Source organism: Haemaphysalis longicornis, unplaced genomic scaffold, assembly GCF_048455015.1.
Source record: "Haemaphysalis longicornis isolate Haplotype H1 unplaced genomic scaffold, Haemaphysalis longicornis Haplotype H1 scaffold_3, whole genome shotgun sequence".
NCBI lineage: Eukaryota > Metazoa > Arthropoda > Arachnida > Ixodida > Ixodidae > Haemaphysalis > Haemaphysalis longicornis.
The window spans coordinates 229,519,287-229,541,362 of record NW_027526335.1 but is presented as its reverse complement, the minus strand read 5'-3'; the positions used below and the strand labels follow the sequence as shown (position 1 = coordinate 229,541,362).

Sequence of the window (22,076 nt, the reverse complement as noted above, 5' to 3'; positions counted from 1 at the left end):
ATTTAGGATGATAATAGAAAGCATGCAGAAGACACAACCGAGAAATGATGCGACGAGATTCAAGTGACGGCAGGTTCAATGATTCTTTTAGTGCGGTAATGCTAATATCGTTAGAGTATTGGGAGCAAATAAAACGGGCAGCGCGGTTTTGAATCCGTTCTATATCATTAGTAAGATAAGTTTGTGAGGGGTGCCAGATTGAGCAGGCATATGCTAATTTCGGTCGGACATAAGTTTCATAAGCTAGCTTTTTAATGTCTGGTGAGGCTAATTTTAAGTTCCGGCGCAGGTATCCGAGGGTGCGTGAGGCCTCCGAACAGATGATTTGAATATGGTTTGACCACGATAGCGACGATGATAGATGCACTCCGAGATATTTGTGATAGTGTAGGGCGAATGGGAAGAGACTTTATGCTATAGGTGTACTGTGCTGGGATCATTTTACGGGTGAATGACATCATTTTGCACTTAGTGAGGTTTAATGGCATTAGAGATTTATCACACCAAGCTACAATTATATCTAGATCATGTTGAAGTTTAGCTCTGTCATCGGGTTTATAGATTGGAGAGTACAGCACGCAGTCATCGGCAAAAAGTCTTAATTTTGTTAGTACGTTATTGCGCAAGTCGTTTATGTATATTAGAAAGAGAAGCGGGGAGAGGCAGGCACCCTGGGGGACACCTGACGTTACGTCAGAGAGAGGTGAGTCATAATCGTTAGCGCTTGTGAACTGCTTCCGGTTTTTTAGGAAATTTTCTATCCAGGAAATTATGTTGAGAGGGATTCCAAGGTTGCATAGTTTAGATAGTAATAGGTTATGAGGGACACGGTCGAATGCTTTAGAGAAATCTAAAAATATGGCGTCAGTTTGAAGATTTTCGTCCATGAAGTGAAGTATATCATGTGTGAATTCCGCTAGTTGGGTTTCGCACGATAGTAGTTTTCGGAAACCATGTTGATGAGCAAAGAAAAAATTGATGGATTCCAGATAAGTCATAAGATTTGAAGCTATGATATGTTCGAGCATTTTAGATGGGATACTGGTTAAGGAAATAGGTCGGTAGTTGGCTGGGATTGCGCGGTTGCCTGATTTAAAAATTGCAATAACCTTAGCCTTCTTCCAATCGTCTGGTACGTTTCCTGTTTGTAATGATTGTGTGAAGATCAAGTAAAGTATCTGGCTAGAGACTGAAATGGTACTTTTTAGTAATTTACTGTTAATATTGTCGCAGCCGGCCGAAGAAGAAACTTTTAGATTGTTAATCAGTTTAAATATTCCTTCTGGAGAGATTTCAATCCCTGGCATCGCTACAGCTTCTGGATCCGGCAATGCTACGGTATCACTGGTATTAGCAGAGGAAAACACAGACGAAAAGTGGGTCATTCAAAGCAGAAGCGCACTGTGCGGCGTCGATTGGTTCTCCGTCAGCATTAGTGAGGTCTAATCGATTAGATTGTGACGTAGGGGAAAGCATGCGCCAAAATTTGTTAGGGTTTGATTGAAGAATCGATAATAGGTCATGGGAAAAGAATTTAATTTTTGCAGCTTTGAGTTCGGTTAAGTACTGTTTCGCGCATGAGCGATAGCGCTCCGATGCAGTTGGACTTCGGCTTAGGTGAGCCGATCTGTACAAGCGTTTCTTCCGGTTGCAGAGTGATTTTAGCTGTTTGTTAAACCATTGACAGTTGGAATCTGATTTAATGAGGGTAGTAGGAATGTATTTATTTTTAAGGTTAAGCATTGTAGTCTTAAAAAGTTCCCAGTTAGCGTTGACACTACGAGTTAGGTGCGTAATCCTGAAGTTACCTAAGAATTTTGTGAGTTCGTGATTAATGGCGTTAAAATTTCCTCTCTTGTAATCTGTGATTATCTTCTGTGTGGGTGATTTCTTTTTCAGCGGGGAAGAGATGCAAATATGGATTAGTTTGTGGTCACCAGGGAGCGTGTTAATTGTTTTTATGTCGTGAGGACACGAAGTTAGCAGGAGGTCTACTTGATTTTAATCAAGTAGACTTAATCAAGTCTACTTGATTTTAATCAAGTTAGCAGGAGGTCTACTTGATTTTAATCAAGTAGACTGTACTTGATTTTAATCTTCACCAGGCCATAACCTGCCCTACCCCTGGTAGGGCAGGTTATGGCCTGGTGAAGATTAAAATCAAGTACAGTGTTTAAAAATTGATGTTCTTGAGACGGTGAGCCATTCGACACTGAAAGCAACAACCAGATGATTGCTGGATAGTTGAAGTCACCGAATAAAAATATGGGTGCCTGAGGATATTTATTGGTAACTGTAAGTAGGGATTGATGAAGTAGGTCGCAGAAGTCGGGGTGGCTGTCCGGTGGCCTATAGCAGGCGCCAAAAACAAATTTCGAGGCTCCGTTTGAGACAAGTGCCCAGGTTAATTCTATTTTGTCATCATGGAATATAAGTGAAGATGGTAGGGTATTAGTAATGGCTATCAGAACGCCACCTCCTCTCTTGGTATCTCGATCGCGGCGAAAAATTGTGAAGTTCAAGTTGGAGGGAAACACTTCCGTATCTATAATGTCTTGATGCAACCATGTTTCAGTTAGTATGACTATGTCAGCACTGATATCATTTATGAAACTGTAAAGTTCATCGCGTTTAGGAATTATGCTTCGTATGTTAGTAAATGCGATGTTTAAGTTTAGAAATGCCATAGGGCGGACACACGTGTTACACGAAGCGGAATGATTCGAAACCTGTCATGTGCTGCCAACGGAGGTGGCTTGTGATAGTGGGTTGTTATCCAATGTAATGATGGGTGAGTTTTCAAGCTCCGTAATGCTATCATTTTTCGCGTCATACAAGTAGGTCTTGTTACCAACAAACAGCTTGTCCATTCTCAGCATAAATGCACACTTTTTTGGCCGAGTGAATTTAAGCAACTTAGCACGCGCAAGGCGAGTGGCTGCAGCAAAGTCTTCCCTTACGGCGAAGGTCGTTTCTTTAAGGTTGATTCCGCAGCCTAAAATCTTTTCTTTTGTTTTGAAGTGAGCAAGCTTTACCACGATTGGTCTTGTTTTGTCAGGGACAAATTTTCCGATCCGATTAGCCCGTTCAATTGCACTTGGTTCGATCATAATACCGAGTTGGGTGGTGCAAAATTTTAGCACGTTAAGTTCGGATTCTTCCCATGATTCGTTTACAGAGTCCTCAATACCGAAGAAGAGAAGGTTATCGCGGCGCAGTCGATTACTAGCGTTGGTATTAGCAGCTTTTAGTGTTCCTATTTCATGCTTGATTTTGACGGCATCTTCGGGTACGGCGTTCGGTGAGGGTTCAATTTTGACTGTTTCTAGCGCTACAATTCGGTTTGTTAATGTTGAGAGAAGTGTTTCATGGTTAGTTTGTACTGCCTTGAGCTGGTTAATATCTTCACGAATGGTTAGGACGGTTTCATCTAGCTTCTTGATAGCGTCAAATAGGGCTTCTATCTGAGCTTTAGTTGGGCCGGGGTTTAGTTCCACATCTCCGGACAGCACTAACATCAACTGTGACAGCAATTGTTGGGTGCCCACCTTGTAACATGTACATAGCAAGTTGCGGAATTTGAAGTCGTAGGGGCACGACACCGCGACAAGGAAGTAGTTGCTGGTTGAGCATTGTTTAGAATGTGTCAGGTAACTAACCTGGAAGGTCAGGAGCGGCGTAAACATACTGCGCAAACCGGTGTCGGGCCCCGAGATGAGGGTGATGTTCCAATGATTAAGTAGGCCGGATAGGTCCCACGTGATTGGTGACGTCGACGATGAGTAGCGTTGCCAGGCGTAGTTGCAGGCGCAGGGTGCTGTCGGCGGGCTGGTGATCGGTAGCAGGATCCGTCGTTGATCCAAACAGCGCGTGAGCGCTAGAAGCACTGGTAGGCCACCGGGTGGTGACCAAGCGTAGTCGCCCAGGCCAGCGCTGTCAGCAACCCAGCAGGCCACGATCTGGAAGGTCAGGAGCGGCGTAAACATACTGCGCAAACCGGTGTCGGGCCCCCTTGCAGTAAGCACTTGAATGCTAACGTGCAGTTAAGGCACTGAAAATTACGTTTTATTGTTGGCCCGTATGACGTCATTTTTGCTCATAACACGTCACTGGGGCGAAAAAATTGAAGGTTTTTAAATAATTCTTGCTTTTTCTCGTTAAAAAACATCTTTTGGGGCTGTAATGGAGCTGAGTGAGATACTGAATCCCAGTTCTTCAAAATTAAACGAAGTTGTATTTTCTCTTCATGGCTCCTTTAAGATAGGTTTTTGCGTGTACTCATGGTGTTGCTACAAAGCATATCCCTGCCTATGAAAAGCACTGCCTGTAGGATTATACCACCAGCGCCCGCACGCAAAACAGAACCCCGGGTAGTGTCAAAAAGAGATTTCGGCCAAAGCGTGCTGTTGAGCACTGTTGCGCAGTGTACATGGCGCTGTCGGCGTAAATAAATGCTGCTGGCTGCTGTCTGCAGCAACCTCTGTGCATGTCTAGCTTACTGCAATAAAATCAAAAATCGTGCGCGCGCTTACCCGAATTCTCGCTGTCAATTGTCGCTTACCCGAATTGTCGCTGCTTGTAGTTGCTAAAATATCAATTGATTGTGTCAATAGGCTAGTTCTCGGTATCTGAGGTTAATGAGACAGTTAATGGTATCAGCAGTAGAGTGACTAGTACGTACAGGTTCGACAGTTCGATACAGCTATATCGGGTGGGGGTCCCACTCAAAACCCCGTGCTAGACGGCGTTTAATTGAGTAAACTGCAATTTAAGATAATAATTCTGCATCAATAGCGAGCTTTAGAACCGTGGCCCGAAACGCTCTCGGTTCCCCAAGCGGCTTGAAGCGCCGTACTGCGCTTGCGCCGTACCTAATCCGTCTTGGGGGCGGGTTAGGGTTGAGCGCGCACGCAATTTCGCCGAAATAGCAGGCGCCCCTAAACTTGCCCGTCGCTCTTGTAGTCACCGAGACTCCGCGATACCACGGCTGAAGCGAAAGCTGCGGGTTGTGTTGCCGGTGTGGGCTTCGATGATCGCTGAGCTAAGTTCGTAGATTTCGTGTATCGTTCGCAAGAAATGCATAAAGCACGAAATCATGAAGCGTTTTCTTCTCGCGGAAACGCTCCGCACACACGCCGGCTGTGCCTGTCCGCACGGCCCACGAAGCTACTCGAAGCGGCTCGCAGGCCGCGCCAGCAACCCCTTGTCGACGCCCTCTGAAATAAAAAAAATCGCAAAAAGGAGTTCCGCTGGCGAGGAAGTAGATGTTAGTGTGGTAAAAAAAAAGCCGCTGACGATTACTGTACTCCCTAATGGGAAATTTGTGCGCAGCGAGAACTGCAGTCTTCTCAGTCACGGCGCATAACTGCTGCGTCGCAGAAAGTGATCGCGGGATTAGCGGGCATTCGGCGGCGCGCGCTACTCTGCCGTTATCTCGCAGCGCGTCACTGCCGCCGAGCATGTTGTTGCAAATCGCGTTTGAACCTCCCGCGCAGATGTGACGTGCTTCGAGTGGGCCACGCAACGAGAAGGGCGTGAAGCACATCCCCCGGTTGCCTCCCTCGTTACTCAGCACTCGCTCCTGAGTGCTGCAGCGCGCAGGCAGCACTCACTCGTTGGTTCTCTCGACGGGAGCGATGGTAAGCCTGCAAGTCGGCGACACCGACTACGTCTCAAAAAGTGGACGCGTCATCGTCGAGCGCACGACGGTACACACTGCTATGGCGTCATCTCCCAGCGCGTCGCCACGGTCCAGCATGTCTCACTGCCTCCCCCCACACTTCCGCCATTCGTAGCCGCTGAAGAGTAGCCTACCCCTCACACTTTCGCGAGACGATCTTCCTCCGTTTTCTCTCTGACTTCGCTGTCTCGTTCGCTCGCTCGGTTACGAGGACATCGCCGCTACCGAGCCACAGTAGCGGGCGCCAAAGTTCTGCGCACTAAAATTGTGCGGGGTTGTCCTCCGCAGTTACCTTGAAAGCAACACTCAAATATCGGCCAAGATGCAAAGCCTACATTCCGCTACGGTGACCGGCCGCGCAGGCTGGCCATCGTAGCGGAATGTAGGCTTAGCGAAGCGGAAAGGGGGCGATGATGTGGTGAACGACTGCGCTAGGGATTGTCATTCTCAGTTGTGATGAAAGCGGTGACGCTTTCATTGCATCAGAGCGACCCAAGCGGGCTGCGAGTTGCTGGGAAGATCCTGTTCTATAACTTGCCCGCCAGTGCTTTGCGTTGGCGTCCCCCAAATTTCTTGGGGGCCCTCACGCTGTTTTGACCTATTCTAAAGCAGCTGAATTTGTTATAGATTGGGGCATGCGGTTAGGGAATTTAATTGCAAAGTGTCAGGTGAAGACTGGCCACCACCAGACAAGGTGTGCAAGGTCCGACGATGTGGCGGTAAGTCAGTAGGGACATGGGGCAGAGGTCAGGCGGGGGGGATACCACTTGCGAAGCGTTTCGGGTGTGTAGGCAACAATTTCAAGAAATGTGTTAGTGACGACTTTGATTGAGTAGGGAAGAGGTGGTAAGCGACTAAGGTAGCCAGCTGTAGTTTGCTCGTTTAGACGGGTGCGTCAATCCTTGTGCTGATAAATGCGCATCGCTGGGGAGAGCGAGGGCTATAGCGACGGCCTTAGCCCATGTAGAAGTGCAGCTTGGGAGGAAGTAGTCTCCTGAGCGGCCTCATGCACCGCCTGGTTACCTGAAGAAGATAATTCGTGGCTAGGTACACAGTCCACGCATGTGCTTGCATTGGCCTGGTGCAGCAATTGAATTTCATGAACAACAGGATGGATCGAAGTGCGAGATCTCAAAGCTGCGAGGGCTTCATAAGAGTGTGTAAGGATGCGTATTGAGGAAAGTAGAGGTGGGTCGCTATCGAAGGTGATAGATGAGTGCATTATAGCATATAGTTCCGCATTGAGGCTTGAAAGTGCTCTGCCAAGTATGGTGATGTAGCCGGAAAGAACGGGGCCTCGGACATGTGAAAGCAAGGCCCGCGCCGCTATTCTTTAGGCTTGCATTCGAAAAAATGTCAATGTCGTTCTCAAGGCGATCTCTTTGGAGGCGTCGGCTTCGACATTGTTGCATTGATGTATTATTACTCTCTACAGGTTTTCTGTGCGTAAGCGCAATCCATGAACCAGTATGTCCGTCTGATCTCTATTTTGTGAAACTGTTATTTTCAGCCTAAATGTCAGCAAGTTTGCAGTGGAGGGAGAGAGAGAGAGAGAAAAAGAGAGATAGATAAACGTTTCCTCGATCAAATGGCGTTGGTTGAGCCATCCCTCGGTGAAACGGCTTGGCATCAGTCTAGGCATCCGTGGGCCTTCGCTGCAGCTCTGGCACGGGTTTAAGCAGAGAGGTCTGGTCGGCGTTGTCAGAGCTCATCAGCGCGCCCTCCCAGTGCTCGGAAGCCAGGAATTGCCCGTCTGTCACCTGCAGATGGTAGAGGTATTCGGAGAGGGGGGAGAAGTCACAATTGAGAGCGTATGTGTAGGGGTTGCTATGTAGCACGTGTTTGTGAGCGACGCCACACGAACGCTCTTTCTTAGTTCTTTTTGAACAGTGGAGCTGTTTTGGCCGACCAATGTCCGTCCATCGAACCAGAAACCTCGAAGTGCGAAGCAAAGTGGCGAGGAGGCAAGGAGCCCACGAGCAGGTGTTGGGAGTGCGCGCCTCAAGAAAAAAACGGGCTATCTCTAGTCATGTGAACCTGGGCAGGCGCGAAGTATGCAGTGAAAAAGTGGGTTCAAAGGCTGCAAGTCTCTCTCCGCCACACGGCGCGCGCTGATCGGGTACGGAAGAAGCGCCGGTGGGAGGAGCAATCGCACGCTCGCTGGGGTGGTGGTGCCCTCTCTGGCGTTGAACCGGATTTAAGCAATTTGAATGCTCGTCTGCCCCACTTTGGGGTCAACGGGTCAACGCGAGCGCCGAGCAATGCCTGCGCCTCGAGTGTGAAAACAGAATTTAATACAATCCCTGGGGCTCTTCAAGAAAATTTATTAATCGCCGATACAAAGACCCGCTGTGCTAAATACTACACGGGTCGCCTAAACCATACACACTGCATGTATCACTTCACTCACTACACCACTCACTACACACAAAGTTCACTCCACAGTTCTCCATAGTTCACTAGTACACACACTATTAGAAGCACAATTACTCTGAAAGATCTGTAGATCACATCCTCGAAAGTTCACGACAATACGTCAAGATCAATACAACAGTCAATAGGGTAGAATAGACACTTCTATTTGTTTGTTTACCACACGAATAAACCGAGTGGACCACCGCTGAAGGAACTGCTCTTCCCCCCGCGCGGCGAGCTCAACCTCCAGGTGATCGAATAGACGCGAGCGCATTTTCCGAAGCATTGGAAACATGCACTTTTGCGGCCGCGCTCTGAGAGCCGCAAAGCCGCGCATTTTCCAGATGATCTGGGGCACAGTAAAAACAGAACAAATGCGTCACGCGACTTTGTGCGTGCGTCGAGTTTGTGTGCAAACATCCGAGATAACAATTTCCAGTAGGTCTTTGCAACCTGGCAATCGAACATCGCATGCTGCAGGGTTTTACGCTGCCCGCACTGTGGGCACCTGTTGGAGGGTGCCACTCCCCATGCTGCGATGCGGTCTGCCGTGGGCAGGACCCCCCAGCCGCGTTGCCAGCTGAAATCTCTGACGTCGGCCGGTAAAAATGAGGCCGTCAGCTGCTTCCACCTTACCGCTCTGCTCTTTCGAAGCTGGTCCTGAGTGAGCTGCGTCACTGCGAGGGTTTCGCAAATTTTACTCGGCGGTGTGTTGAGGATGTCATGTGAGGGAGTTGCGTTCTCAAATTTCTGAACGACTTTATTACGTGCTTATAAAACGGTGGTGGCTGCTCGGCTGACGGTGCTACCCGCACACCATCAAAAAACAATGCCCGGTCAGTGCCAAGGAAGAACTCACAGAGCTTTCGCCCCGGGTATTCCTCATCACTCGCTAGGTTGAACAAGTTCCTTATTGCGAGGAGACTACTCATGTTTTCTAAACAGGGGATACTGAAACCGCCCATTCTGCTTGGAAGTCGCAAGCATGTGCGGGCCACTTTTTCAGTTTTCCCACCCCAGAAAAAGGAGCCGAGCATAGTTCCCTGTTTCCTGAGTACATGTCGTGGTGGCCGCGCCACCCTCGCTACGTAGTAGTAGGCTGCCGACACACAGGCTTTTATCACATAGCTGCGCTCCTGCAAACAAAGGTCGAAGGATGCAGCTACCGCTAGCCACGCCTCCGCCTTTCCTTTCAACTGCCTCCAGGTCTCATTCGCCACTTCGCCCGACGCGCGAAAGACAACCCCCAACACTTTAACTCATGCAGCCCATTCAATGCCGCCAGGCAGGTCCGACGCGAACGCGCCAAAGCGGAGCGCCTTGCTTTTCCCCCTGTTCAGCTGAGCACCAGACAACTCGCTGTACTCCGTGAAAAGCCGTAAAAACGCTGCGTAACTGTCTTCGTATCTTATGAACAGAGAAACGTCGTCCGCGTAAGCCGAGACCTTGACCTGGCCCTGGCCAGGCAACGGGAAGCCGCATATAGCAGGGGAGTCAATTATTCGACGCAAAAGCGGATCAAGGCATAGGGCGAAGAGGAGGGGCGACAGCGGGCAACCCTGTCTTATTCCACGAGTGACGGAGAAGGGTTCAGTGAGCTGCCCATTCACAAAAAGCTGCGATGTCACGTCCGTGTACAGTGCCCCCCACCTTGCCACGCAGTCCCGAGGAAAGCCGAAGTTTTCCAGAACGGCGAGCAAGTACTGGTGCTCGACCCGATCCAAGGCTTTCGCCTGATCGACCGAGACAAAACAGCCGGAGATGCCCGTCCGCGCGGCGAAGGTGAAAAGGTCTCTAGTTAGTGTCAGCGCCGAGAATATAGTGCGGCCGGGGACGCTGCACATCTGCGCTAAGCTAACTATTTCCGGGAGTGCCATGCCGATGCGTTTAACCAGCACAGACGCTACCAGCTTGTAGTCCGCATTCAGCAGAGTTATCGGCCGGTAGGCATGCGGTTCTGAAGGATCGCCGCCGGGCTTAGCTATTAGAACTACCGTCCCCGCGCGAAACGAGTCGGGTTTCCTTCCTTCGGCCAAGAATGCGTTCACCATTCTTAGCATCTGCTCTTCGAGAACCGGGAAAACACTTTGTAAAACCCCGCCGGGATTCTGTCAGGACCAGGAGCGGAGGAGTCACACATATCTTTCAGTACTTTCCATAGCTCCTCCGCCGTGACAGGGGCACAGAGACGCTCGTGCCAGTAGCTAGGGACGCTGGGCAGTGCCCCGCAAAAGTTCCGTACGTGATTTTTGAAGCTGTTCTCATCAAGGCAAGCCTTCTCTGAACTGAAAAATTCTTGGAAGTACTGGGCAAACGTCCTGCAGATATCCTCATTATTCGTACTCCGTTCACCATTCGGTGACTGTACGTATGGAACTTGAACAGGCGATGCCTGATCTATTGAGCCTGCTTTAACGTGCCTTAAGACCGACGGATCTGAAACTGGGCGCCCCAAAACGAACGCTTTGCTTGCCGCCCGTGATGATTGGCGCAAAAGGCGCTCGTATATCGCGCTTTTAGCAGATCCATGTAGTCTCACATAGCAAACGTTACAGTATCCGCGCTCTTAACTATTCGTAACATTCTGAGGGTTTCGTTTAGTTCACGCGTGATGCGTACCTTGCGCTCACGCCCTGCTTGGGCAAGAAGTGTACGCCATCCAGCTTTCAGGCAGTCCCAGTCGGCTTCCCCTTGATGCGTGTTCCTTTCCTCCACTAGAGAAACCCTAATTCCTGCCACGCTAACGGCATCAGTAAGCAAGCATTGATCCATTCGCCACAAATTGGGGTTAGGATTACCTCTATTTGACTTTATTTTCACCGAAACTGGCACGTGATCTGAAATTCTGGGCACCTCTTCTGGGAAGGACAACACTTCGCAACTCTACCAAGCCACTTAACTCGGGCGGAAAAAGAAATTTGTCTAAACGACTGGCCGATCGACTCCCAGACCATGTTGCAACAAACACATCTCCGTGTAGATGAACCCACGCATCGCAGAGGCGAAACTGATCCATCAGGTCGCGCAACGCGCTCGCACCTCTGTAGGGCCTTCCTCGGCCTGGCCCTCTAACGTCTCGCTGGGGGTCAACAACACAGTTAAAATCGCCCCACTAGAAAAGTTGGGTAGGCATCCAACAAAAAAATGTCTAGCGAACGAAAGAAACTGGCGGAAAGATGGCGCGGTGCAGGCGCATACAAATTAACTGCCCTCACCCGGCGTGAGAACAGGTAAAAATCAATGGCAATTACCCGGCCGTCAAAGCCAAAAGTTACATGTGCTTGGTCGCGAAGGTAAGCACTCAAAAAGACAACACCAACGCCTGAGGCCATAGAGTCGTTTAGCGAAAAAAAGGCGTGAACTGAAAAACGCTGTTTAAATAATTTAACATCATGCGGGGTGCGAAAATTGCACTCTTGCAAAAAAATAACATCCACTTTCATTGCTCGCGCAAAATGCATGATCTCTCTCTGCTTGTCAAGGCTGCGGAAGCCTTGAGCATTTAAAGAAAGTAAATGCACTTGCATTAAAGGATATAGTAAAATTAGGGCCTTTTTTCCGCTGTCAATCCCTTACTCCTCCACAGCAATCAGCGACGCGGATCACGCGCTCAGCTGGCCTCGTTACACTTTTAAAGGAAGGTGAAGCATACGGCCTCGTGAGGCACAGCCTTCCTGCGTCTCGCGTGCCCAACGCTAAACAAGCTCCTAGCGTGGGGCGAGCCCACGACATGCACGTGATGCCGGAACGGAGCAACCGAGGGAGCTGGCAGAGGCCGTGTGCAAAGAAGAACGCTGTCACATGATGTGCGTACTGAGGAGGACAGGCGACCAAAATGGCCGTCGAACCCAAAACAAAATCGAACATCAAAATGGCAATGAAAGGAGCATCAATGGGATTTCGTGCTGGCAATCGTTTCAACCACTGCTTTCCATTTCGCCAGCATAAAACCCCGTGGGCAAGCAATAATAACACCGCCATCTGACAATGAAGGATGGCCAGACTGGCAACGAAATCCATTGATGCTACCTTCATTTACAAATCAGGACTAGCGTTGGAGGCGGGCAGACACAGTTTCTTACTGGGGTCTGCCGTGTCATGTGAGGGCGTTGGCATCGATAACAGCCGCTTGCTGTCCACTCGTGAGGCGCCTAGCATGTCCCACACCTGATTAATTGGGTTGACCAGACGCGGGTCCTTGCCTTGCGTTGAACAGTCCGGTTCGCTCAGGGGTGCTGGGTCGGTCGGGAGGGAGGCATCCTCGGAGAGTCTAGGTGGGGCGCCATGATGGTCAGCTGCTGTCACATCGCGATGGTAGGGTTTTGCCGCCTCACGACGAATGGGCTTCACGTCGTCCTCGTTGGATGGGGCACGGAGACCACGGCTGCGAGGTCCTCGGGGAAGCTTGGTCGCACGAGCAGAATACACTGACTTCAGTGGTGCGGGGGCTGTATGTAAGTCAGTAGAGCCACTTTCCTCTGTTTCGATATCCGAAGAGCTTGGCAGCGAAAGGGAAGCATCAGAGGGTGAGCTGCTCTCCGTCGCTGCACTGGGCTGGCTAGTATGCTCCTCAGATGATGACGTGTCCTTGTCCGGATACGGCAAGGAGGGAGATTCATCCATCGGCATCTCATCAACTGTAGCTTTGTCCTGCGACGTGTCATCGTTGGACGATTGCGCAGGGCTACAGGGGATATCGGCAGGTAGTGCCTGTAGGGGGGTCAAAGTCGCCTGAGGGGTCTCGCTGGTATTTCGGGGCAGTTCGGGAAAGTCGCTCGCCGCCTGCGCGTAAGAACGTGGACGAAGGCAGTCGGCTGTGGCGTGATCTCCCCGACAACGGCGACATCGGGCCGAGCACGAGTCGAACTCGTGGCCGAATGTCTCGCACCGACGGCACCACGGTGTTTTACAGTTCGTGCCGTTGTGACCTACAAGATCACAACGAGAGAAAACTCTCTTCACGCCCCTGTACTCACACTGCACCTTGTACCCTCGCACCGACAGGAAATTCGGGATGGGCGACTTCATCTCGATGCGGACAAGGCGCATGCCGTTCTCAATGCGCGGCCCACTATTGAAGTTCGGGTACTGAATGCTGAGCACCCGACCGTAAGGCGCTAGGGCTGCCCCCAAGTATTGGTCGTTCATGTACCACTGAAAACGGTACACGGTTACGTACACAATCTGGGGTCCGATGCATGTAACTGGGCACGAAATGCCAATAACGACGATGGCAGAACGCTCATTCAGGGACTTCCCTACAGCAGCGCACGTGACCGCGGCACAAAACTTCATGCATCCTTGGTGTTGGAGGCCCTTGAGGCCGTGGGGACCCACGACGTCTTCGATGGCATCAATGATGTCGTCAACAGAGGCGTCTTTCGGCGCATCAAACTTGAAGCACTGTGCTTCGGCACTGGAGGCCGGTAGTGCACGGCTGCGGGCTGAGGAGAGGCCATCTTGGCCACAAGTCAAGGAAGAGGCAAGTCCAGAAGGCAGCAGACGTCCAACAACGCGGGAGGGCGGGTAGGGGCTACCCAACGCAAACGTAGGGCCGCCCCGCGAAAACACTGAGAACACGACGAAAACTCGCTGGACCTGGAGGCTCGTCCTCGGTGATCATCGAGGCTCTGGAACCAGGCAAGTATGCCTTTTCTTGCTTCGGACGACCACCCAACCCGATCAGCGCCTACCGTCGAGAGCCGGTAAGTACTTGAGTGTAACACAAAGTATAACCCGCCTACAAACAGCTCCTGCTTGCGCTTGACGATTGACGAAGCGGAGAGGGAGCGTTCCACAAATCTTTTAATCATGTTAGTTTATTTTCAACAGGCTTGATCCATTATGCACTTTCCTGTTAGTAAGTGTTACGTTCTAGCGCGAGGCGTTGGAAAACGAGCGTGCCAGTTTTTTAGTACCGTGCTACAAGAAACGACGACAGGAAACGCCGACAGCCCCAGCACCTAAGGTGCTTTGCCCCTAAAAAATGTGGTTGGGGAGGTGCCAAAATTGAACCGAGGACCTTTACGCAGTGAAACGGGCACCCAACCTCTTGGCCACCCAAAGGCCCCAGGGGCACATGGTTAGCCAATTGGGAGAAAAAAAATCCCCGGGCCATCTCCACTAACGGGAAACCTGGGGAGCGGCATGCGCGCAGTGTATAATTGTTTTTTTTGGCGCCTTGGCATTTTTGCCAATGGAGATGAAACCGTTGGAGGTAGAGGCATGCAGCTTTGCTGCAGAAGTCTCCAGTATTTGAAGCACGAAATTCTCTAGCGCGAGGCGTAAACGAGTGTGCGGTGTTTTTTGTTTTTTTGTGCACGTTACGAAGCGCTCCAGCGCGAGGAGTAAACGAGTGTCTCGGTGTTTTTTAGTACGCATTACGTTCTATAGCGCGATGAGTACACGAGTTTTCCGGAGTTTTAGTTCCGTGACTACATGGGACGATGGTAACACGACGACGACCTGAGACGCCGAGAGCCCGACACCCTAAGTGGCTTCGCCCCTAAGACGCTTCCCGTGGTATGAATCGAACCTGCATCCCTCGCGTTATGAAACCAGCCTCTATACGATTGAGCTGTCGCCTCATTCAGGGCGCACAGCCTTTTCTTTGGGTTCATATACAGCGCGGGCGTTGGCTTTGGACTGGCCGCTGGTTCTACCGCGGGCTAACGCGACCTACTTTGGGAAATATGTGAAAGCCTGCGAACGAAACGATCCGGGCATGCCAGTCATGGAGAATTTTCAGCGGCAAGTTCGGAAATAAATGGGAGGTGCTACAGCCGGGTCTCTGACGAAGGCAGAGGGGGCCGCCAGCTCCGCTGCTCCTCCAACCTTGCACCACTGGTGCGAGCTGCGGCAATTTTCATTTATTTACTGTACCCCCAAGGTCCAGGTAAAGCGTTATAGAGGGGAGTGGGTGCGAAATAGCATAGAAGGTACTGAAGAAAAAAAAAGTAACAGTAGAATAAGTGACAGCACCATTAACAAAATACAATACTCGCGCAGAGGTATTCAGTTACAACGAGCGCAGTTTATGCTACAATCGGCTGCATATCACCATGGTGCCGAAAAAAAAACCGATCAAAAAAAAAAAAAGGACACTTATTGCAAATACATAGAACGAAACAGGCACATCTGCTAAACCATGCACAAGGCTAAAGCGCGATCTAGTTGGGTACACATCTTCTTGAACCGCGCTGTATTAAAACTTAAACAGAAAAGGGAAGAGCACACAAAGACAGAAAGATGCGGGAAAGATGCGCGCGCCGTTCCGTCTTTGTGTGCTGTTTCCTTGTCTGTGTCCCTCGTCTGGTTAAGCTTTGAAACAGCGCGGTTCAAGAACAAACACGTACAGTTCGGAGGCGACATTCATTGAACGTACAATAGAAAACTTATGGGGGCGTAATGCAACAAATAAAGTATTCAAGCGTTGAGACACAGTACAAGCGCAAAAAAAGAGAAACAAGCCAAAATGGCACGCTCAATGTACACAATAGGTATAGAATATGGGTGAAGCTGTTTGCACAGAGAAGTGGGCGGATAGGGCCGATCTAAACAATTTTCAATCTATTATGGACACAACCGCTTCGGGTAAATTGTTCCACTCTCTTATCGTGAGAAGAAAAAAAAAGAGTAATGAAAGGTGTCGGTGCCGCACGAGAAGCGTATGATTCTGTGGTGATTATCGAGGCGTCGGAACACATCGCGTAAAGATGAACATATCGCATAAAGTGGGATTATGGTATATCTTATGAATCAAATATAAACGTATCATTTCGCCTCGCGAAGAAAGATGTGGTAACACTAAAGTAGATTTGATATTCGAAACGCTTGCGATTGGTTGATCATTTTGTAAATAAAACGGGCCGAGCGATCCTATCGCTTGAACTGAAGTTGTTAGTATATTAATACCATGGTCCCAGATAGCGGCAGCATATTCTAATTTGGGCCTAATTAAGGTTTCGTAAATTAATAGTTTTAAAGATGAAGTTATGTTATGAAAATTTCTTCTTAGGTGGCCAAGTGTTCGGTTTGTGTTAACAGTTATGCAGCTAGGATGCTGTCGTTAAAACAGGTTGCTTGATATGAAGACCTCCACATACGTATATTTCTTTGAACGTTTATTGAATTTACCGATTATAATGGGTTATTTTGAATAGAATGAAGGTAGCACTTCCGCGACACCTGGATTACTTTGCATTTATTAGTGTTGTGGTTCCTAAGCCAATCGTGGCACCATCTGGCGATGGAATCAAGGTGATTCTGAAGCAAACTAGCATCATTAGCGTTTGTGATTTCGCGGTGTATACCGCAGTCATCAGCCTAAAGACTAACTGAAGAGAAATGCCTAGCGGGAAGATCGTTGATATACGTTAAGATAAGACTGGGCCAATTACGGACCCTTTGGACAGTCGAGTCAGAGTGGTTAAGTGTAACCAATTGAGATCAACTGGTTAAACAATTGCGCAGCCAAGTAAGGAGATTAGGATCTAGGTTATGTTTATTTTTTTGAAATAAGAAAGGTTTATGAGAGACCCTGCTAATTGTATTGGAGAACCCAAAGAATATGCAGTCAGCTCTCGAACCCCGGTCTAAAATTCTATGTACACAGTGAGTGAAATAAGTTACAATATTCATGTTCGCGGAAACCATGTTGACACTTATAAAAATGAGTCAGAATTAAGATGTCCTAGTGTCAGAGACCTTACGGTATTCTCCAGAATTTTGCAAGGAATGCTTGGCAATGAAATGGGGCGATAGTTGAATTGAAATTGAATTGAAATTGAGATTTATTCCGCAACAATAAAATGTTACGAGGAGGACAGGTAAAAGCTGTGGAAACAGCTTGAGAGGCCCTGACCCCCTGGAACACGGGGCGGCGTACAAAGCATGCGGATAAGCGTTAAAAGCCTTCATAGGGAAACACATTGAGGTTTTGCATTGTCATTTGAACACAAAAAATAAGATACAAGCACAAGTCTCCACAACACATCATTATACAAACATTAGGCGGAGTTCTTTTACTGGTATACAGGATACGTCAATGTTTGCTGACGTTACTACATGGTTTAAAACTGTAGGTAATGGAAAATTTACCATTTGATTTCCATAATTAGTTCTGCATTTAGCGACATGCCACACTTCAGGATGGCGCACATTATATGCCGGGATGTTTTTCTTTAAATTTGCGATGTGGTTACGGCATCATTATTTTTCAATATACCTAGTTTATATGAATGACATAATTTATAATCGTACATTGATGCAACCTTAAATATTGCTGCTAATTAAGTTGCTTAAGTTGCTAATGAGTTTATCACCAGATTTGTGAACCTGCGCCACCTTCCTTTCCAGTCATCCTGTAGTGTACCGGTGCATAGATACTGCCGAAATATTTTAGACAGAGTTACAAACGGCTATATTTCAGTATTTTTTTAGGAACTTGGAATTCATATTGCCCATACCCGCAGCTGAGGAGTTTCAACTAGTCAACAATTTTAGCAACACCACAGGGATCAATAAAAAATCAGGCATAGGGGGAAAGGATGAGTCTTTGAGTAACGATTTTTTAACATTGGCACTGTTCGAAAAAAGATCGAGCAAAAGAGTCGTTGAATGTGGAGGCAGTCTGCTTGCTGGACAGCAGCTCGCCAGCTCTCAATTTGTAGCTATTCAGTCAGCTTCAGGCCCGTGGCAACTTTCGATAATCTCTCGGCTATTGCAGAGCAGAGAAGTAAGGGTATTGAAATTGTATTTTGATTTATGAAATACATGAATACCAGAAGAATTTACCAGGCCATATGCTTGCCACCGTTCCGATTGGTTAGAAAGTTTGGCAGTAAGACATAAACGCTTTTTCTTATTAGCTAGTCGACCGAGTGATTCGCTGGACTATGGCGATCGTTTTGCGGCAGGGGATCTAAGCGGGGTACACGGATTTGATAATTTTGTAATTTTTCCCTTAAGTAAGTTCGTTTTCCTGGACTGATCCCATTTCGAAGTTTTCTACAATAATTGTCGTCGTCATCGAACTTCGGGGGAATACGCGGGAAACACCACCAGCGCAACGTAGCAAAAATGCGGATGTAGTAGTCCGGGTGAGTTATGTAATTTAATAAGGCGAACTTGTGCCTCCAACAACTCAGCGGAGCTCCCACACACCACAAAAATAGACTGGCGTTCTTCTTCGTCTAGCTCTCTGCACGTGCTCTCGCGCACAACTGCCCGAGACACTCTCCTCGTCGTCGTCGTCGTCAGTCCGTCAGCACGCGCTGAAGAGATGTGGCTGGAGGCGTTCCCCTCATCGTCGTCGTGTTCTAACTTCGGGGGAGTACGCGACATTTTTGTGAACAAAACACAACACTTACAAATCGATTGCTCTGTAGTCAGCCGTTGAATAATCCCAGATATATTAGCTTTTTTAGGACGCAACCTAGGAAAGGTTAAATCAAACTGGACGTTTTGGTTGTCACTGAAACCATGTAATGTTCCGGTACCCGGAAACTTTCCATTGACAATTGAACGCTCGCTTACAAGTGCGCGCTATGTCTTACTTTGGGGCAGTCAGTAGACAATTGATTCAACCGCCCTCGGAGGGCCTTTGAAATGACCGAGTAGCAGAGGTATAAGACAGACAGCGATGCAACGGTGTCGGAGCAGGTAGCAAGGACGAGATCTACTGTATTCGCTGCGCTTACTGATATTGCGGTCGCCTGCGTCACCATCTTGCTAAAATGAAATGTGCTGCATAGCTCGACAAATGATTTCGGTTCGACTCCTACAGCGGCTGCGCAAGTACCGCCTGCTGCCCAAGTGATCTTAGGGACGTTAAAGTCACCATGAAGCATTATACGGCAGCTCCGGTGATGAACCACTAACGGATTGACTATATAATGTGTATTACTAATAACTGAGGAACCACTACAGGGCGCACGATATCAAGCACCGATAATAGCTTTCTTGTTATTGGTTGCTAGTGGTACCCATGAAATTTACAGATAACTCGCGAAGTCAACACCACAAACTTCAATGTCACATTTCACAGCAATCAGTGCTCCGCCCCCTCATCTGTAGTTGTGCTCCGGGCGATAGAAGTTTAGTTAGTGAGCGGCGGGGTTGAGGAGCGGTAAGGTGAAGGTTGCGATGTGACAGCCGGACTCGGTCGTTTTGTTTGAGGCCTCGGGGAGAGTCAGACTGATCCGTTTGATAAGATGTTTATTTCGTTAGGTGGTTTCAGCTGGGAGGTCAGCGGCAAGAATTGGACAATGAGTATGCCAAGGGCAACGGGTGTCGAAGCGGTCGAATATTTCTTTCGCGTCATTCGTCCTGCCCGAGCACACTTAGCAGCGCCTTGTATCCGAAGAAGACAAAGCAAAAGGCGCCGGCGCCGACCATCGACATGGTGAGTGCGCAGAATCTATTACAACTTTCCGCCTGGTTTAAACCGTGCGCTCTGTTCTAGTAAGGGCCCACGTTTAAAACTTGCCCGTTCATTGTAGTCATCATGACAGTGCCAGCGCAGAGGTCTCCGGCTGTCGCAGAACAGCTCTACTGACAGATGATTTAAATGTCAGGCATGCATTTCTTGAGACAGCCATTGGGTACTGGGTACGATGCCATCTATTTCACTGAAATATGCTCATTTGTGGACAAGGTCTCAGGTCCTCTTGTAGCTTGCCCTGTGTGCAATAACGCGGCAGTGTCATTTTTGAGCGTATCAGTTCCTCTATAACACAGACGCTGCCTTGCGCTGGGGTCTGTCCGAAGATGCGTTCGTCTATCGAGTCGCATCGACAAAGAATGTGAAGCTTGTGCTAAATGCCATGTATCTCTCAATCTGATGTAGGTATTTTGGAAAAAGGTTGTACTAAAATTGTACGATAGAACTACTCTAATTTATTACTTCCAGTTTCACATTTGGGTTGCTTCAGAAATAGGTTGCTTCAGAAATACCACAGAAATAGGTATTTCACAGCGAAGTTTTAAACGTTGTAGAATTCCCATCTGCTTTCAATGGCCGGCTATGGAGGGAGTATGACTATCGAATACGGCTGTAACTTCATTATATCTAAGCTATTCTGAAACAAGTTATATGAGAACAAATATCGAACTAATTATAAGGAATTCATCGGGGTGTGTCGTTATGCGATCAATATGGTAAGTCACTGTACATAACTGAACCAATACAGCTTCGCTGGTCTTCCATCATCACACTGTGGAAGGGCTGTGGAATAGACGGGGATCATATTTTTGCCAACCCCGGCACGTTTTAACCGCGTCTGTATTGTGGCTTGTCTATCTGGCTGGGTTAAAACTTTTCTAGTTTCGGCTAGGTGAAAACTTTCGGTACCGGCGTCATCTGTTCAGCCATGTGACCTACCCATGGCCTCTCACATCATCGCCGCGCTGCCGTTCGTGCTCTCGCGCCCTGTTTCGCACCTAACCCTTCAGTCGACGCATACTGAAGGAACGTCTTGGATTAGGGCACAAAGTTGTTTGGAGGCAAGGTGTCGAACCGGACCAGAACCTGAACCTGAAACTGGAACCAAATCGGTCTTTTTGTCGGAACTTAACCTGTACCGGAACCGCCATTCTTATCACGCTGCACCAGAATAGCGGCTGAACCGAACGAAAAATTGTTCGGTACAGATAAGCCTGATTTTGTGGCTAGAATGTAAAGTAGTAGTGCTCCTGGTATTGTACACCTCCTGTGCTTCAGACGTGGCGTATTGGCATGGTAGACTGCGCTAAACCGGCGCAGAAACTGGCACTACCTTCGACACCGAAGCACCTTTCACCCCGAGACACCATCGAAGTCACTCCGAGACGACCCAAGACGCCCACCAACCAAACTGACTGCATCACTTTGCGCCCCATAAAGCGCCAAGTGACGCTGTCGAGCGATTTCCAGTCACCTGTGGCGACAAACATGTCCAACTGACGGCTTCCTCTGGCAGGCTATGTAGCGACCAGTCAGGCGATCTCAAGTGACCGATGGATAGTGTCCATTTTGTCTTTTCAAAGTCAAAAATATTTCTTGTGCTACCTAAACCCGAAAATTTTGGCCTGTCTGTCTGTCTGTCTGTCTGTCTGTCACTCGATTGAGCTGCCGGGGTGTAAGATGAAAAACAGAAGATGTAGGCAACTTGACATCTATCGTTCATATCTACATTGTTCCGCAAAAAAGAACCATCAGACATATTTGAGGTAACATTTAAGTATATGATTGACATTGACAACGGCGGCATTATTTACTTAAAGCAAACGTGGGATTGGTTTTTATGGCAGCAAAACAAAAACGCATTGAAGCAGTGTTGAAAGAAGGGGAGACAAAAGTAATAACAGAAAAAATATATCCCCAAGTTACTCGAGGAAAAACGGATATCAGAGATCCGTACTGGTTTGCTTGCCATACAGCAAACATGGGGATGTAAACCAAGTGTTACGAATCAAATGTGTGTGTGTATGTGTGTGTGTGTGCGTGTGTGTGTGTGTGTGTGTACGCGCGCGTGTGAGTGCGTGCGTGCGTGTGTGCGTGCGCGCGCGCGTGTGTGTGTGTGTGTGTGTGTGTACGTGTTTTGAGGCGAAACGTCAGTGCGAACGCAGAAAAATTTAATTTAATTGAGTGATGTTGCGCAAGAAACAGAGCAGCTGTCGGAAAACTCAGTTTTAATGGCAAAAAAAAAATACTGATCGCGTGCTCTAGCTGTATAAGTCAGCCTTCTCTTTCTTGTTTTTTTTTATCTGATAGGAATGTTTTGCAGGTCTCGCCCACGACAAATGAGCTGGAAATCAGCCCATTGTTTGAAACCGTCCGCCAGGGGCAGATGTGCCTTGTAGACCGAAGCAGTGGCGCCTTGTTGCTAGTCTGGAGTTGGCACGCCATAAAAAGCTGTAACTTCCGGGATAATCGTATCAACACCACAACGCTCCAGAATTGAATTTCCTTGGTACGCGACCCCTGATGAGAACTAAGCCC

The 22,076-nt window shown here is 48.5% G+C and overlaps 1 protein-coding gene across 1 annotated transcript; it reads right to left on the bottom strand.

The window, feature by feature from the left end:
- Positions 1–2,281: 2,281 nt before the first annotated feature.
- LOC144175751 (uncharacterized) lies at positions 2,282–13,718 on the bottom strand. The gene is made up of 4 exons (XM_077704772.1): positions 13,694–13,718; positions 13,072–13,554; positions 9,746–9,953; positions 2,282–4,011 (listed from the first exon to the last, which is right to left on the bottom strand). The coding sequence occupies exons 1-4, from the start codon at positions 13,716–13,718 to the stop codon at positions 2,733–2,735; spliced, it is 1,995 nt and encodes a 664-aa protein (XP_077560898.1). The 3' UTR covers positions 2,282–2,732.
- Between the last annotated feature and the right edge of the window lie 8,358 nt (positions 13,719–22,076).

What these genes read in the sequence shown, in the direction of transcription:
- LOC144175751 (XM_077704772.1), bottom strand. Translation starts at nt 13,718, where the DNA reads ATGATCACCGAGGACGAGCCTCCAG. An exon ending in CACCGAGGACGAGCCTCCAG is followed by an intron (nt 13,555 to 13,693) that starts GTCCAGCGAGTT and finishes CTTGTGGCCAAG; the next exon opens with ATGGCCTCTCCTCAGCCCGC. An exon ending in CCTCGGGACTGCGTGGCAAG is followed by an intron (nt 4,012 to 9,745) that starts GTGGGGGGCACT and finishes GCTTACTGCAAG; the next exon opens with GGGGCCCGACACCGGTTTGC.